Raw genomic sequence first — 17496 nt, 5'->3', positions numbered from 1 at the left:
ATTGTCTGGTTTTTCAACCACGACCTCGATTAAGGACATACAGGAATGGATAGCTCCTTTAGAATTAAATAACCTTAAAGATGAAATTTAAAGATTTTTCAAACTAAGGAAAGAGCGAATTGTAGGAAAGAAGGAAAAGAGTACCTACAAATTTTTCTTAGGTTGAAAGAATAGGAAATAGATTTGGAGGCTCTATACTGACCTTTTTTAGCTTTACCCACCCCAATATATATATATATATATATATATATATATTTTTTTTTTTTTTTTTTTTTTTTTTTTTTGGACTCAGGGGAGTTATGCATATCTGAAAACGAAAGAAGACTTGTTTCTAAAGAGGCTTGGAGCAAACTGCAGCAGTACTTTCCAAAGGCTCCTGAGTTTCCAAGTTACAGAGAATGCTGTTCCCAGTGCAAGGTACTGATTCTGTGCTGCCATCTGGGGAAATCACATGCCACCTCCCTGGACTGACTTCCGCGGGGAATTGACATTGTGCTTCTGTGGGGGGAGTAGGGAGGAGGCAAGTACTGTGCTGTCAGCAGGGGGTGGTTGATTGCTTCTTGTTTCATTCTCTTACAGATTTTAGAAAGAGAAGGGGAAGAAAATGAAGCCTTACATAAGATGATTGCAAATGAGCAGAAGACTTCTCTTCCAAATTTGTTCCAGGACAAGAACAGACCGTGTCTCAGTAACTGGCCAGAGGTATAGTGATCCTCACAGAAGAGGATAGAATTCATCTTACCTTTTTTTTTTTTTTTAAGATTTTATTTATTTATCAGAGAGAGAGAGACAGAGGCAGGCAGAGGAAGAAGCAGGCTCCCCGCTCAGCAAGGAGCCCGATGGTGGGACTCAATCCTAGGACCCCGGGATCAAGACCCAAGCCGAAGGCAGACGCTCAGCTGACTGAGCCACCCAGGCATCCCCCATCTTACCTTTTTAAGGCTCTTGCCAAATTCCTAATGAACTGGTTCGGAACCACCCAGAGCGCCTCTGATTTTCTTGGTTTAGTTGTCTAATTGGGGGATTTGCTCTAGCTTACGGTTTCTTGGCAGAGGGCTGTATTTGCATTATATTTATAAAACTTGAAACAGAAGAACGACAGTATATGGGAAAAACATTTTCCCTAAAAAATTTAGGTTAATGGGCATTTGCGTGTGATTCTCTGTTCCAGGAAACGGATGTCCTATACATCGTGTCACAGTTTTTCGTAGAAGAATGGCGGAAGTTTGTTAGGTAGAGCCCCAAGTTTTCTGTTTCCTATTTCTGTTTTTGTTGATCGTAATATTTTTAAGAATTAATGGGTTCTGATCACAGTACCTTTGATAGTTACTTCTTTAGCATGTACTAAAATTTTCTTTTGTTTACATTAAATGAATTAAATATATTTCAAATGTAAAAATAATTATCTTAAACATCTTGAGTGATTGCGGTAGTGACATATATTGACCTTCCTTGTCTTACTTGAGTAGAAAACCTACACGATGTAGTCCCGTGTCGTCGGTTGGAAACAGTGCTCTTCTGTGCCCCCACGGGGGACTCATGTTTACATTTGCTTCCATGACCAAAGAAGATTCTAAACTGTGAGTTTCTTCTCTTCGTGTGATTTTTCTAGTGAATAATAATGTTTAGGTAATTTTTATCTGACACAGTGTATTTGACGGATCTAGGCCTTTACTGAATTGTGGAGCTTGTCCTTTCATAAGCTCTACTAGAGTGAGCACTTCCCTTTAAAAAAAGGGGCAGAAGGTGAGCAGCTGCTGGAGGCTGCCTTACTCTGTCTCTACCTTGTCCTTCCCAGAGCTCTGCTCTTCTTCTCCCAAGCTGCCAGTTCCAGTATATTGCCTCTCTAGCAGACCTCTTCCAGCATCCCATAATCACCAGGGGCTCACTTGTCCTTGTTTTGTGGAAGCTACTAGACTTCCACAAACAGATGAGGAAGGCATTGTGGCACCAGAGCAGAGCCACTGAGCTGGTCATTTGCAATTCTGGGGTCTTAAAGTCAAAAGTTTTTGTGCCACTCGCTCTTCACGTGTTTCCAAAAGGGCTCATGTCTGAAATTCACCCCTGATGTTGCCATTTTATCTTTTTTCAAAGAATTGATAACTATGTAAGAGAACATACAATGCCTCTGACATTGCTTATAAACCATAAACATTGGAACACATAAATAACCATTCCTTTGGGACTAAGCGTAGAGGTAGGGAGTTTACTTTCACATGTTAATACTTTGACATCATTTAGGGAAGCTTACAGTTAATATATTTTTTTCCTTCTAGGTCCTCCCCTAGCTTTTTTTCCCCTTCCTTCCTCTTTGCGGGGGGGTGTTGTAAATGCTAGACATCAGGAAAATACCTATAATAATACGAGCGTGTGTACCAGGCAGCTTAAATGTTAAATAATTCAAATAAAACTGAAGGCCCCTCAGTCTTAACCTTTCTTCCCTTCCTCCTTTTTTCTCTCCCGTTGTTCTGTTCACAGTAAGCACGAGCCTGAAGTTGAGGGTTACCTTGCTCAGAAAGTACTACTTAGAGAGTAATAATTTTGCATATTTAAAAATTTTTTTTGTTTTTTTGTTTTGTTTTGTTTTTTACAAATGGACATCATACAATATTTATCCTTCATTCAGTTCCAGTTATTGAGATTTAGACTTGTTGATTCCTGTAATGTGAATGTATCTTGCGTTTCACTGCTCCAACACCCTCCTTTTGTATGAAGACTACTGTTCGTTGTTGAGGATGATGTATCTTTTTCTTCTTAACTTTTCTGTATTAAATACTGGTCTTAGTGATTTGGTGATTTGGATTTAGGAAACTAATGCATTATGTTAATTCTCTTAATTTCCATGTGTCTTAAGGCATGTTGCGTTTTTCTGCACAGTATAGCTCTCCTATGGCCCAGTGAGTGGCACATGATACAAAAACTCTTTGTCGTGGATCATGTAATTAAAATCACAAGAACTGAAGTGGGAGAGGCAAACCCCTCAGAAACACAGTATATTTCTGAGCCAAGTACGTTTTCATTTTTGTTTCTATAGTTAAAACTTGACATTTTAAGAGGGAAGGAGATTATATCGCAATTGTGTTCCCTATTTAAAATTAATAATCATGTGTTCAGGTCCAAACTAACAACACCCCAGGTGGGAATTACTCTATACCCCTCTCATTATTTGTATGTTTACTGTTGATAGTAAATGAATTTCCTTACTGGTATTATTAATATACAACAGAATACAACAATTAATAGAAAATAAGAGTAATAGTTATTTAATGAATACTCACTGGTAACTTTGCTGTGTTTATGGGTTTTTGGTTCTTTTGCATTAATTCCCCAGCCACTTGTGTTTTACTTTGTTTTTTTAGAACTCTGTCCAGAATGCAGAGAGGGCTTATTGTGTCAACAGCAGAGGGACCTACGTGAATACACTCAAGCCACCATCTACGTCCATAAAGTTGTGGATAACAAAAAGGTACCAGTCCCTCTCGTGGCCTTGACTAGTAATGATCAGGTTTGCTTTTTGACTTGCTGATGGATTTTCACTGAAGCCTGCCTAAGATCACATTTTTTATTTCCTTGGAGCTATTTGGCATAAGAATTCAAATTGGATAAGAATTCAGAATGAATACTTATGTGATTATATGTGGATTTAGTCAGTTATAAATTTGATACACAAGTAATTATTGAATGTCCACTGTGTGCCAGGAATGGTCTTGGTATGGAGGTAATACAGTGGTAAAGATCACAGACCAGGTACCCGCCCTCAAGAATATTTGTACCTAGTGAGGAAGACCAAGAACAAACCCAGAAGGGGAGATGGTTCAGTATGGCAGCATAGGAAGATCCTGAATGTAACCTCCTCCCGGGATACAGTAAATCTATAGCTATATACAGAATAATTACCTCTGAAAAGAACTTGAAAACTAGCTAAACAGCTGCTCCACAAAGGATAAAGGGGTCACATTAAGATGGGTAGGAGAAGCAGAGATATAGTCTCACCAAAACACCACCCCCCAGCACAGCAACCCACCATGGGGAGGAGTCTCACAAATACGGAACTCCTTCCCAAGGAGAGAAGGGTTTGTCCCACATCAGACCCCCCAGCTCTTGGGCAGTCCCTCAAATGGCTTTGAAACCAAGGGGGCTTCCATCCAGGAGAACCATGCGGCTGTAGAGAATGGAGATTATGCTTTTTAAAGACCTTGTGCGCAGGCTGACTTTGGGACCCCATGCAAAAGCGGCGGTTTGCAAAAGGCCTAGATCATAAGTGAAGGAAATTCATTTGCTAATCTTAAAGCTTCTGCTAGAGGGGTTAAAGCTTGATGGGACCGTCTTCAGGGACTGGAGCCACTGGAGGGCACCACTTTGACATTCTCCACCTTGCTAGTGCCCACACTGGTGGGTACCAGGTTTGTACTCTGTAACCTGCTAGTGTGCTGCGCACTTGCTGCAGAGTACCACAGCCCCATCTCCCTGGGGTACCCCAGAGCCAGCAAGCATGCAGTCTCCTCAGGGAATGCCCACCGGGCAGTGGGTTCTTGTGGCCAGAGGGGATTGCATTTCTGGGCCCCATAGGTCTGAAACAATCAGACCGTTTGACAGACAACCTAGAAGTTGAAAGGTAAATGGTAAGGTTCAGGGCTTATACAGGGCCACCCATTCGAGACTGGGAGAGATAGTTTCACCTAACACATAAGAACAAATGGTCAAGCAAAAGGAGGAAACACAGGAATAGGTTCCAGAAAAGAACGAGATGAAGCCCTCAGTCAAAACCTTAATGAAATAGAAATAAATAATTTACCTAATAAAGTGTTCAAAGTAATGGTCATAAAAATGCTCGCAGAATTTGGGAGAATATGGATAAATACAGAGAAAATTTCATTCAACAATGAGATAGAAAATACAAAAGGACCAAACAGAAGTCACAGAGCTGAAGAATGCAATAACTGATGTGAAAAATATACTGTAGGGTTTCTTTCTTTTTTTATTTTTATTGTTACGTTAATCACCATACATTACATCATTAGTTTTTGATGTAGTGTTCCATGATTCATGTTTGTGTATAACACTCAGTGCTCCACGCAGAACGTGCCCTCTTTAATACCCATCACCGGGCTGACCCATCCCCCCACCCCCCTCCCCTCTAGAACCCTCAGTTCGTTTCTCAGAGTCCATCGTCTCTCATGGTTCGTCTCCCTCTCCGATTCCCCCCCTTCATTCTTGCCCTCCTGCTATCATCATCATCATCATCATCATGTTCTTCTTCTTTTAACATATATTGCATTATTTGTTTCAGAGGTACAGATCTGTGTTTCAACAGTCTTGCACAATTCACAGCGCTCACCATAGCACATAACCTCCCCAGTGTCTATCACCCAGCCGCCCCACTGTAGGGTTTCAACAGGAAACCAGATTGAGCAGAAGGAAGATGAGTGGTCTGGAAGACAGCAGTAGAACTCGCCCAGAGCAGTAAAAAGAAAAGAATTTTTGTAAAGTAGGCTGTATGCCCAGTGTGGAGCCCATCATGGGGCTTGAACTCACGACCCTGAGATCAAGAGGTGAGCTGAGATTTAGAGTTGGACGTTTAACCTACTGAGCTAGCCAGGCACCCGAAAGGAAAAAGAATTTAAAAAAATGAAGCTAGCTTAAGGGACCTATGGCACAACATCCAACAACATTCATCTTATAATAAGAGGTCCCAGAAGAGGGAAGAGCTAAGTGAGCTGAAAATTTCCCTAATCTGGGATGGAAACGGACACCTGGACCCAGGACACCTAGAAAGGTTCCAAACAAAACTAACCCAAAAAGTCCCACACCACGACACATTATAATTAAAATGTCAAATGTAGAGATTCTTAAATGTAGCAAGAGAAAAACAACTTGTTTCATTTAAGGGGACCTCTGTAAGAGTTAAACCAACAAGAACTTTTCATGCCAGAAGGGAGTGATAATGACATATCTGAAGGGCTGAAAGAACATTTCTATCCAAGAACACTCTACCTGGCAAGGATATTATTCAGAATTAAAGGAACAATAAACAGTTTTCCTGACAAGCAAAAGCTAAAGGAGTTCATCCCCACTAAACCAGCCCTCCGGGAAATATTAATGGTACTTCTTTCAGGTGAACAGAAAGGGTACCAATTAGTAATAAGAAAACATGTGACAGTAAAAATCTCACTGGTAAAGGTAAATAGATAGTAAAGTGGATTTAATCACTTATAAAGCAAGTCTGAAGGTTAAAAGGCATAGTAATGGTATAACTGTAATAATTAAGGGATTAAAAAAATAAAAAGATGTAGGAATGACATCAAAAACAAAACATTGGAGGATTAAAAAAAGACAATTATAGAAAGTGATTAACTTGCTATCAACTTAAAAATATACTGGTATATAAGTTGTTAGTGTGAGTCTTAACGTTAACCAAAAGCAAAACCCTATCATAGATACACAAAAAATAATGAGAAAGAACTAAACAAAGTCGTCAAACCACAAGGGAGGAAAGCAAGAGAAGAAACAGAAAGTATACTTTAAATGTAAATGGACTAAAATTCTCCAATCAAAGGACAGAGTAGCTGAATGGATTTAAAAAAAAATGAAAACACAAGACACATCTCCCATCTATATGTTGCCTATGAGACTCATGTTGGTAAAGACACACACAGACTGAAAATAAAGGGATGCAAAAAGCTTTCATGCAAATGGAAACCAATAGAAAGCTATGTATATCAGAGAAAAGAGATTTTAAAAAAGACTACTAAAAGACAAGGATGGGCATTACATAAAGGAGTCAATCCGTCAAGAGCTTAAAGCATTTGTAAATATGGACCCAACAGAGGAGTACCTAAATACTTAAGACAGATGTTAACAGAGGTGAAGGGAGAAGTTGACAGCAATGCAGTACTACTGGTGGCCTTTCATATCCCACTTTCATCAATGAATAGATTATCCAGATAGAAAAATCAATAAGGAAACATCAGCCTTAAATTACACATTGGACCACATGAACTGAATAGATATATACAGAGCATTCCATCTAAAAACAGCAGATTACACATTCTTCTCAAGTGGACATGGGCCATTCTCTGGGATAGGTAATACACTGGTCCACAAAACAAGTCTCAGTAAATTGAAGAAGACTGAAATCATATCGAGCATCTTTTCCAACCACATTGGTATGAAACTGGAAATCAATTACAAGAAGAAAACTGGATAAAAACCTAGATGAAATGGATGTACTTCTGGAAATACACAATTTTCTAAGACTGAATCATGAAGAAATAGAAAATCTGAATGGACCGATTACTCATAAGGAGATTTAAACATTAATCAAAACAAAAGTCCAGGACCAGATAGCTTTTACTGGTGAATTCTACCAAACATTCAATGAAGATTTAATACCAATCCTTCTCAAACTCCTCCAAAAAATTGAGGATGAAGGAATGCTCCCAAACTTACTTTATGGGGCCATCAAGGATACTGCATAAAGAAATTACAGGCCATTACCCCTTGTGAACATAGGTGCGGAAAACCTCAACAAAATATAGCAAACCAAATTTAACAGTATGTTAAAAGGAACATACAGGGGTGGCTGGGTGGCTCAGTTGGTTAAATGTCTGCCTTTGGCTCAGGTCATGATCCCAGGGTCCTGGGATCAAGCCCCACATCGGGCTCCTTGCTCAGTGGGGAGCCTACTTCTCCCTCTCCCACTCCCCCTGCTTGTGTGCATGTGCTTGGCTCTCTCTCTGTCAAATAAATCTTAAAAAAAAAAAAAAAAAAAAAAACACTGATCAAGTTGGAATTATTCCAGGGATGCAAGGATGGCTCATTTGCAGATCAGTCAGCATGATACACCACATTAATAAAATGGATAAAATCATGATCCTCTCTGTAGCTGCAGAAAAGGATTTGATAAAATTCAATATCCATTTATTTAATGACATTGGAGAGCACAGAAATTAATATATAAAAAACCAGTGGCAGAGCGCCTGCCTAGCTCAGTCCTAGAGCATGTGACTCTTGATTTCAGAGTTGTGAGTTCAGACCCAACCTTGGGCATATTGCTTACTTAAAAAAAAATTAGTTGAATTTTTATACATCTAGCAACGACCTATCATAGAAATTAAGGAAATAATCTCCTTTACAATGCCATCAAAAAGAATAAAATATGGGGGGCCTGGGTCGTTCAGTTGGTTAAGTCTCTCCCTTCGGCTCAGGTCAGGATCTCAGGGTTTTGAGATTGAGCCCTGCATCTGGCTGCTCCTCCCTCTGCCCCTCCCCCTGCTTGTTCTCTAGCTCTCATAAGTAAATCCTTAAAAAAATAAATAAATAAATTTAACCAGGGAGGTAAAAGGTCTATACATTAAAACTATGAGACTGATAAGATTGAAGACACATAAATGGAAAGATATTCCTTGCTGGGCACCTGGGTGGCTCAGTCAGTTAAGCGGCTGCCTTCGGCTTAGATCATGATCCCAGGATCCCCACATCAGGCTCCCTGCTCAGCGGGAAACCTGCTTCTCCCTCTCCTACTCCGCCTGCTTGTGTTCCCTCTCTCGCTGTGTCTCTGTCAAATAAATAAAATCTTTTAAAAAAAGATACTCCTTGGGCGCCTGGGTGGCTCAGTTGGTTAAGCGACTGCCTTCGGCTCAGGTCATGATCCTGGAGTCCCGGGATCGAGTCCCGCATTGGGCTCCCTGCTCAGCAGGGAGTCTGCTTCTCCCTCTGACCCTCTTCCCTCTCGTGCTCTCTATCTCTCATTCTCTCTCTCTCAAATAAATAAATAAAATCTTTAAAAAAAAAAAAAAAAAATACTCCTTGCTAATGAATTGAAAAAATTAATACTGTAAAAATGTCAATATTACCTAAAGCAATCTACAGATTCAGTGTAATCCCTATGAAAATCGCAATGGCATTTTTTTTAAACAAATAGAACAAAAACAACCCTAAAATTTGTATGGAACCACAATAGATCTTAAATACCCAAGTAGTCTTGAGATAGAAGAAAAAAGTTAGAGGCGGGACTCTGATTTCAAACTGTATTGCAAATCTACACTAATCAAAACAGTATGGTATGGGCATAAAATCAGGCACATTAATCAAGTGGCATAAACTGAAGCATATATGGTCAGGTATTTTGCCACAAAGGAGGCTAGAATATACACTGGGGTAGGAACAGTCTCTTCAATAAATGGTGCTGGGAAAAGTGGACAGCCACATGCAAAAGTATGAAACTGGACCACTAGCTCACATCTCACACAAAAATCAACTCAAAATGGTTTAAAGACCTGAATGTAAGAACAGATAGCATAAAACTCGTAGAAGAAAATAAACAACAAGCTCCTTGATATCCCTTGTAATGATACTTTTTTCGATTGAATCCAAAGGCAACAAAAGCAAAAAAAGAATAAATGGGACCACAGCAGTCTGAAATCTGCACAGTGAAGGAAACCGTCAGCAATGTACTGCATGGGAGGAGGTATTTGTAGATCATATACCATAAAGGGTTATAATCCAAAATATACAAAGAATTCATACAGCACAAAATTGGATCAAAAATTGGCAGAGAATCTGAAGAGACATTTTTCCAAAGAAGAAATACAGATGGCTAACATCCTCGTGGAAAGAAGTATAGCATCACTAATGAACAGGGAAATGCAAATCTAAACAACAATGAACGATCATGTCACACCAGTCAAAATGTCTATTAAAAGGAGAAGAGGGACGCCTGGGTGGCTCAGTCGTTAAATGTCTGCCTTTGGCTCAGGTCATGATCTCAGGGTCCTGGGTGAGCCCTGCATCGGGCTCCCCACTCAGCGGGAAGCCTGCTTCTCCCTGGCCCACTCCTCCTGCTTGAGTTCCCTCTCCTGGGCACTGTCAAATAAAGTCTTAAAAACAAAAACATTTTGGGAGCATGTCGAGAAAAAGGGAACTTTTGTGCACTATTGGTGGGAATGTAAATTAGTGCAGCCACTATGGAAAACTGGATGGAGGTTCCTTGAATTACCATATGATCCAGCAATTCTGTTTCTGGGTATTTATCCAAAGAAAACAAAAATGCTAAATCTAAAAGATATGTGCCCCTGTGTTCCCTGCACCATTATTTGCGATAGCCAAGATGGAAATAACCTAGGTGTTTGTTGCTGGATGAATGGAAAATGAAATTGTATTTGCCCAGTGGAATACTATTCAGTCAAAAAAAATAGTGAAATCTTGTCATTTGTGACCACATGGATGGACCTTGAGGGTACTGTGCACATGAAGTAAGTCAGACAGAAAGTAAATACCATATGATTTTACTTGTATATAGAATCTAATAAACAAAACAAATAAAACTCATCGATATGGAGAATAGATTTGTGGTTGCCAGGGTTGGTGTGGGAGGGTGAGTGAAAGGAGTGAAGAGATCAAGAGACAACTACCAGTTATAAAATAAGTCATGGCTTTATAGAGTGTGTAATGTATGTATATAGTGGTTATAGTCAACAATAATTATATCGCAAGATTGAAAGTTGCTTAAAAAGTAAATCTTAAAAGTTCTCATTACCAGAAAACAATTTTTGTAACTTTATATGGGTGGCAGATGGGAACCAGCGTTATTTTTGTGATCATTTCACAACATATACAAATGTCAAATCATTGCTTTGTACACCTGAAACTGATGTAGTATTGTATATTAATTATATTTCTATTTTTATTTATTTGTCGGAGAGAGAGCACAACCAGGGGCAGTGGCAGGCAGAGGGAGAGAGGGAGAAGCAGCCTCCCCGCTGAGCAGGGAGCCTAACGTGGGACTCCATCCCAGGACCTTGGGATCATGACCCAAGCCGAAGGCAGTCAGTTAACCACCTGAGCCACCTAGGCGCCCTATATTTCTATTTTTAAAAAAGATCTAGAACACCCAATCAAAAAAAACAGGAATAAACCCATAAATTCATAAGATGATTACACAGGAATGAGTGTTTTTGAAGAAAATCTGGCAGGGTAAAGTCGGAGACTGACAAGTGGAGGTAGGTAGCAGTGTCAGATGGGAAATGGACAAGAAACAGGTCTTGGAGTTGTTTACCTGAGTGTCCACTGCAGAGGGCCAGCCTGTGAAGGGTACTTCAGGCAGAGGGATAAGCCTCATATGCTTAAGCAGTAGAGTCCCTCATGTGTAGAGCAGCTCTGTCCAGTAGAGCTTCCTGTAGTGATAGAACTGTTCTTTGTTTTCACTGTATGCTGTAGTAGCCAATAGCCACATGTGACTGTGGCTATGGTGACTAAGGAACTGAATTTTTTTTTTAAGATTTTATTTATTGAGAGAGAGCACATGAGAGGAGGGAGGGTCAGAGGGAGAAGCAGACTCCCTGCTGAGCAGGGAGTCCAATGCGGAACTCGATCCTGGAACTCCAGGATCATGACCTGAGCCAAAGGCAGTTGCTTAATCAACTGAGCCACCCAGGCACCCAGGAACTGAATTTTTAATTCATTTCAATTTAAACAGCCACATACACACACCGACTACCATAGGGGGACAGCAGTACTCTAACGTGAGTTCTCTTCCAATGAAGGATAGTGATAAGGGAGCAAGGGACAAATCCTATCACATTTTATACATCATACCAAGGATTTGGGCTTTTATTCAGAGTATAGATGTAAGCCATTGGAGAGGGGCAAGCAAGGTCATGGTGTGAATAGATTGATGCTTTAAAGAGGTGACCCTGGCCATTCTGTTTGGAATTGGCAGGGACAGAACGGGAATAAGGATGGCCAGTATAGAGTCTCTTGCCCTGATCTCTAAGAGTAGATGAAGGAGACAGATTTGGGTGTATTTTGGGAGCAGGGGTGCGCTGTGGATTAGATTTGGAGCATTTCTATCATATTAGGAATGGCTCTTAGGTAGATCCTGACCTAGATCTCTGGGCATGTCATTAATTTGATTCCAGGATTTTTGGAATTAGAGACTAAACTACATTTTATTTCACAACCGTTACCAAACACATGGTTTTAGGAAGATAATTTACAGATTATGCTCTTAAGGTTTTGGGTTCTGCTTCACAAGCTGAACTAAGGCCTTTATTTCCTCATTTGCTGAGAAAGTGCAGTTAACCAGTATCAATTTCTGTGTTTCCTCTAAAAGTTTGTCTTTTGTGCCTATTAGTCCATGTATACTTTGGTATCTAAAATAGTATCCAGCTTATCTAAGGTTTTAGTATTAAAATTTGAGTTTTATAACAGTATTTCATAATGTAAAAGCATTTCCTCCATCCTTCCTTGTCTCGGTCTTAAGGAAGTATTGTGGCTCCTGCTGTCTGCATGGTTTGACAGTCCCCATGCTAGCTAAAATTTAGAGCATCTTTGAACTGCAAAATAACATCATTGTAAAAGCCCAGTAATAATAATTCTTCTGCAGATAATGCTTATGTTTATGGTGACCACATTAGACATGAGTAAATCCTAGGATAAAAACTGGTATGTTAAAAGAGTACAGGAACCAGCCCTTGAGTCTCCATCCTCTGCCGGGTCTGTTATCCCCCAGTGAGAAAGCGCCCACACCCTCCATAGCCTGCCCTGCACAGGTCCAACCATCTTCTTGTCTGTGTTTGCATTCAGGTGATGAAGGATTCAGCTCCGGAGCTGAATGTGAGTAGTTCTGAAACAGAGGAGGATAAGGAAGAAGCTAAACCAGATGGAGAAAAAGATCCAGATTTTAATCAAGTATGTGTCGAAGCTGCTTTTTATTGTCTTACCTTCCGTCGTTCTGAAAGCAGCCACTCCAGGTCCCTGGAAATTGCTCCATCCCTTCCATGGGACATTGGTTCTCAGCTCCCTTCTTTGTTTGCCCTCTTGGCTTAGTTTTCATGGCTTGCAGTGGCAACCCTGATTTCTCTCAAAAAGCCATGAACTGCATTATTCCAGAATTAATATATTTGTTGCTAGTGAGTAAGAAAGGTTAAAATACAATACAATGATGAAATCTTTTGCTGGAAAAGAAGACTAAAACGAGATCCATATCTTGGTTTATTGTTTAATCATGGATTATTTAAGTATGAAAACATTGACTCAGTTTCCTTCATTACAAACAAAATATACTATGGTCTTACTAATGGAGTTTATAGAAGAGATTTCTGCATTTCTTAAAGTGTTACTCAAATGACCAGTCGGCATTCGTCTTTTGTATTTCATTATGATAAATTTAATCTTTTTCTCCTAAAATTATCTGTTTTCTTTGTATTTTGTTATGGTTTTCTATCCCACTTATTTGGTTGCTTGATTATATTCTGCATATTCATAGTGTTATTGGAGAAAAGTAACTTAAGAACAGGAAATAACATGGGAATATGGTTGATACAGGGTGTCGGTAAGTTTCACCTGAAAAACTCAGACCACTGTGTTTCAGGGTATTTTATGGATACCTTAAATTCATGGAATTTCTACTCTATTAGAGTTTAGGTTTAACAGGTGAGACATGTATTTTCTTCCTTTACTGCTAAAATACAGTAGTTAAATTATGGTTAACCTTCTCCTTGAAGGAATAAAAGTGTTAAAATGGCCATCTGCTGTATCTGAATCTGTTACAGAGCAGAGCTATCTGGGCTTGTTGGGCTGTCTGTACACACTGATACTGTTACTTCATTTTCAACATTAAGAAAGTTTGAAAAGCCCTCTTGACTACAATCTTGGTCTCCCAGAGGTAAATGTTACTTGTAGTTTTCCAACCGGTACAGAGAGATAGCCCCATTTGTTTTCCATGGCTTGTTGGATCTCCTAAAACGATCACTGTGAATACCTGTGAAAAAGGATAAAATTGCACACTTTGTGCACCACCCTGCTGACCATGATCCACCACTCATTCAAATTTGTGCTTCAGTCAGCCAGCACTGGAGAGCCTCCTTGGTTCAGAAATAGCCAAACTTATACATTTTACAGGAATGCAGACTGAATTTTGATGGGACATTATAAATACTGTGCTTATTCAGACCTTTGTAGATACAGGTCTTAATGTTTCTTGGGATGGTTTTTGAGATGGTCCCTTGATTGGAGTTTGCAAACATATCTTTGTGGCCAGTTTCTAACCGTATTTGTCATCAACTCTTCTCATGTCCCCATCGCCTCAGACCATCTATCTTGGCAAGGCAGAGATCCACAAACTAGTTTGTTTGCTCATTTTGGTTGCTACATTAAAATCTCCTGAGTATTGGGCGGTGAACATATCCACCAGACTTACGACACTATTCTCTTGCATTGCTTGGCTGGCAGTACAATATTGTGTTAATGATTATGTCTTGGAAGTATAGTTTAATAATCAGTTGGAAATCTCATCTTTTTTCAAGTCAGTTGTCACTCATTTTTTGTTCTTCTGGGAAACTTCGTAAATTACTTTGTAAAGCTTGATAAGTATCTTTATATTGTCTGTCCTTAGCTTCTGTTTCAAGCTTTGCTATTCAGCCTGAGTTATTTAGAAAACTTTTTATATTTTCAAGTGATTTAGATTTTGGGGAAGCCAGTTTTTTTGAATGTCTAGTTTTATTCATTGTGGTTATAACCACAGCAGTTTTTAAAGAGTTGATGTAGAATTACTCTTCTCAGTTGTGGAGGACAACAGATTTCATATTTACAAATATGATAGAGAATGATGGGAAACATTGCCTTTTATGCTGTGATTTCTTTTATATGTACATTATAATTTTCTCCTGTCTTCCCTCTCCTTGTTTAGATATTGTAATACTCTAGAGTGTTTTAAATATTTTATCCCTCAAAAAAATCTCATGTGACCTTCCTTTAGAAGAGTAGATGGTCCGGGAAGAATGTCATGCCTTTCAGAAGTTCAGCATCTTGACATTTTCTTTGTAACGTGTTACGGTATCTCAGTACATGGAGAGCATCTGCAATTGCTGATTTAAATCCCCATAATAGGAAATGATGCATCTCTGCTTGTCCTTAATGGGGAGGAACAAATCCCCCTTTTTCCTCTAAGCTAGATCAACCCGGTCTCTTTGACTTTGACCTTTTCTACAATTCAGGTTAATGATGCACCCAGTGTTGGATATCACTTAGGTAATGGAAAGCCGTCTAAAAGCAGTGGGCTGTTTTTTGTCAGATAAGTTGGATTTAAATTATGTGTATTTTTATTTTTTTAAATTCTGGGAGAAGCTTTTAGACCCATTTAAAATCAGAGCCATTAAAAAAAATATGTATCTTGCTCAGTGTGTAGGGATTTGTTATTTGGTTGTGTTTTGTATTTCTAAAGTAAAATTTTATTTCGTTGTAGGTATTTTTATTCCTAGTTGTGGGACTTAGGTGCAGCTTGACCTTTCCTTTGAATATTTGAGATTGGGTAAAATGATTAACTTTTTATTTATTTATTTTTAACTCCCCTTCCCACGTAACGTACTGTTCACGAATCTTAGAACTAATCACCTGTGTATCTCTGTAGACTCGGGGCTAGAGCTGAACCTCGCTTTGCGTGGCACCTAGTCAGCGGGTGTCCCCCTGAACCAGTGCTTTTCTGGGCTTGCATCCTGATCTTCCCCTGCTTCGTAAATCTCTGGAACTCTGTTAGTAATGAGTATGTGGCATCTGTGTCCATAATGACCCCTAAACCGCTCTGCCCTTGCACAGCTAACACTCAGTGACAACTGCCGAAACCAGAGCCAGGGCCTGGGGGTTACCTCATCCAGATTTAATTAAAGCAGGGGGAAAAAATTGTTTAAGGAATCTTGTTTCTCTCATTCCTTGGCCTGGTTCACAGAAGACTCCTGATGGTTAACCTCCTCAATGAGGCTTTTACGGGAGTGTTGTAGAAAGACATTTGGTCCTTATCTATCATTTTTTTTGAAGACTGCTGCATTATGAATTCTGTACCCATATGTATGCCTGTACATTTTGCCAAATTCTGTTCAGGTAGATGGTGTCCATCATGACTTTTCACCTCTAAATACTTAAACCAACATAAATAAGACAGTGTCCTATTACCCGGACTCAAATTTTTCAAGGTACCCCAAATACGTCCAAATGATGTTTTCCCCTCAAACTGGCATGCCATCAGGGTATACATTTACTGTATCTAGAACATTGGTCCCACCTCCGCACCCCCTTTCTTTTTGTCTTTGACATTGACTAGACACCAATTTGATTTCTTACAGATTGTCCCATATCCTGGATTCAGCTGATTGCCTCCTTATATTACTGATGTTCCTTTGTTACTCTGTTCTCTATATTTTCTGTCTATTGGAAATAGGATCTAAATGTTTGATTAGATTCAGGGGTAACAGTATTGCAAGAATATTTCACAGTCAAAGCTATTTCGTGATCCTGTCAAGCACAATGTGTCATCCTGTTTTTAGTTAAACGAAGTTTGATGTCTTTATTAATATGTTTTAAAGTTCTCAGCTGCTTCTACTTAGCTTCCATGCCATTCTCAAGGGAAGAAAATGTTTAATACAAACATTAGAATTCAGGTTGTTTATGAATTAAATTTAGCAATCTTAAAGTTCTTTAGTTTATCATATGTGTGTTTTTCTGATTTAAGGTCACACATACCATTTTGCTCTTAAATGTCCTTTCTATAAAATTTTTTTCTTTTTAAATCCTGGAGCTTGCATGCAGTGAGAGAGGTATAGCTCGCTTATTTCCCCCCCCCCCCCCGTTTTCTGTGAGCCTGCTATGTATGGACCTCCCGGGAGTTTCTACTCACTGTTGACACTGAATTTCAAATGGTTAAGGAACCGATAAATAAACCAGTTTTGCCTACTTGATGTACTTAAGAGCATGGGTCACAGAATGGATAATTTCAGCGCTTTGTTTGTTTTGGATCTTTATTATAGAGCAACGGAGGAACAAAGCGGCAAAAGATAACCCATCAAAATTATATAGCCTATCAAAAGCAAGTCATTCGGCGCAGTATGCGACATAGAAAAGTCCGTGGTGAGAAAGCACTTCTTGTTTCTGCTAATCAAACATTAAAAGAATTGAAAATTCAGGTGAGGAAAATTAACAACTTTTGTTTAAGTATGCTCTGGACCTCGACTTTCATGAATTCCTGCTTTCCCCTATGTTTATATACATCTGTTTTCTTTCATCATCGGCCATTTTAACCTCTATATGCTCATAGTATCAATGCATTGAGAGGGGATTCTTTTGATTTCACAATAATGCCTAAATTGAAATAACTCTTTCTTTTAGAAAGACATAAAGGTTTCAAAATAGCCGGGAATCAGGGGCACCTGGTTGGCAGTAGTTGGTAGAGCATGTGACTCCTCAGGGTCATGAGTTCAAGCCCTTTGCTGAGCATAGAGACCATGTAATTGAAAAATAAATTAAAAAGTTTTTTAAACCAGATAGAATAACCAAGAATATTTCTGTGAAGGTGAGAGTGGTTCGGATTGTGAAAACTTGAGCAGGCTCTGAGTAGCTTTCCATAATGAGAAACAGAGCCATTTAACTTGTTGCATGCTGAGGTTGTTCCAGAATCATCGTTCCCTCGCCTTATCATGCCTTGTGTTTTCCTTTGACCCCTTGATA

General features: G+C 39.3%; 1 protein-coding gene across 3 annotated transcripts in view; it reads left to right on the top strand.

Annotated features, from left to right (window-relative positions):
- USP48 (ubiquitin specific peptidase 48) overlaps positions 1–17496 on the top strand; it is a 93102-nt gene that overhangs the window by 65038 nt on the left and 10568 nt on the right. For all 3 annotated transcript variants that reach the window (XM_027608261.2, XM_027608270.2, XM_027608252.2), the window contains 8 exons: positions 293–417; positions 580–702; positions 1172–1233; positions 1470–1580; positions 2878–3008; positions 3360–3466; positions 12586–12690; positions 16800–16955. In XM_027608261.2, coding sequence (XP_027464062.1) covers positions 293–417; positions 580–702; positions 1172–1233; positions 1470–1580; positions 2878–3008; positions 3360–3466; positions 12586–12690; positions 16800–16955 — 920 coding nt within the window. The remainder of the gene's footprint in view (positions 1–292; positions 418–579; positions 703–1171; positions 1234–1469; positions 1581–2877; positions 3009–3359; positions 3467–12585; positions 12691–16799; positions 16956–17496) is intronic.

Source organism: Zalophus californianus, chromosome 4, assembly GCF_009762305.2.
Source record: "Zalophus californianus isolate mZalCal1 chromosome 4, mZalCal1.pri.v2, whole genome shotgun sequence".
Classification (NCBI taxonomy): Eukaryota; Metazoa; Chordata; class Mammalia; order Carnivora; family Otariidae; genus Zalophus; species Zalophus californianus.
The sequence above is the reverse complement of the archived record's forward strand: the minus strand, read 5'-3'. Positions and strand labels throughout refer to the sequence as shown.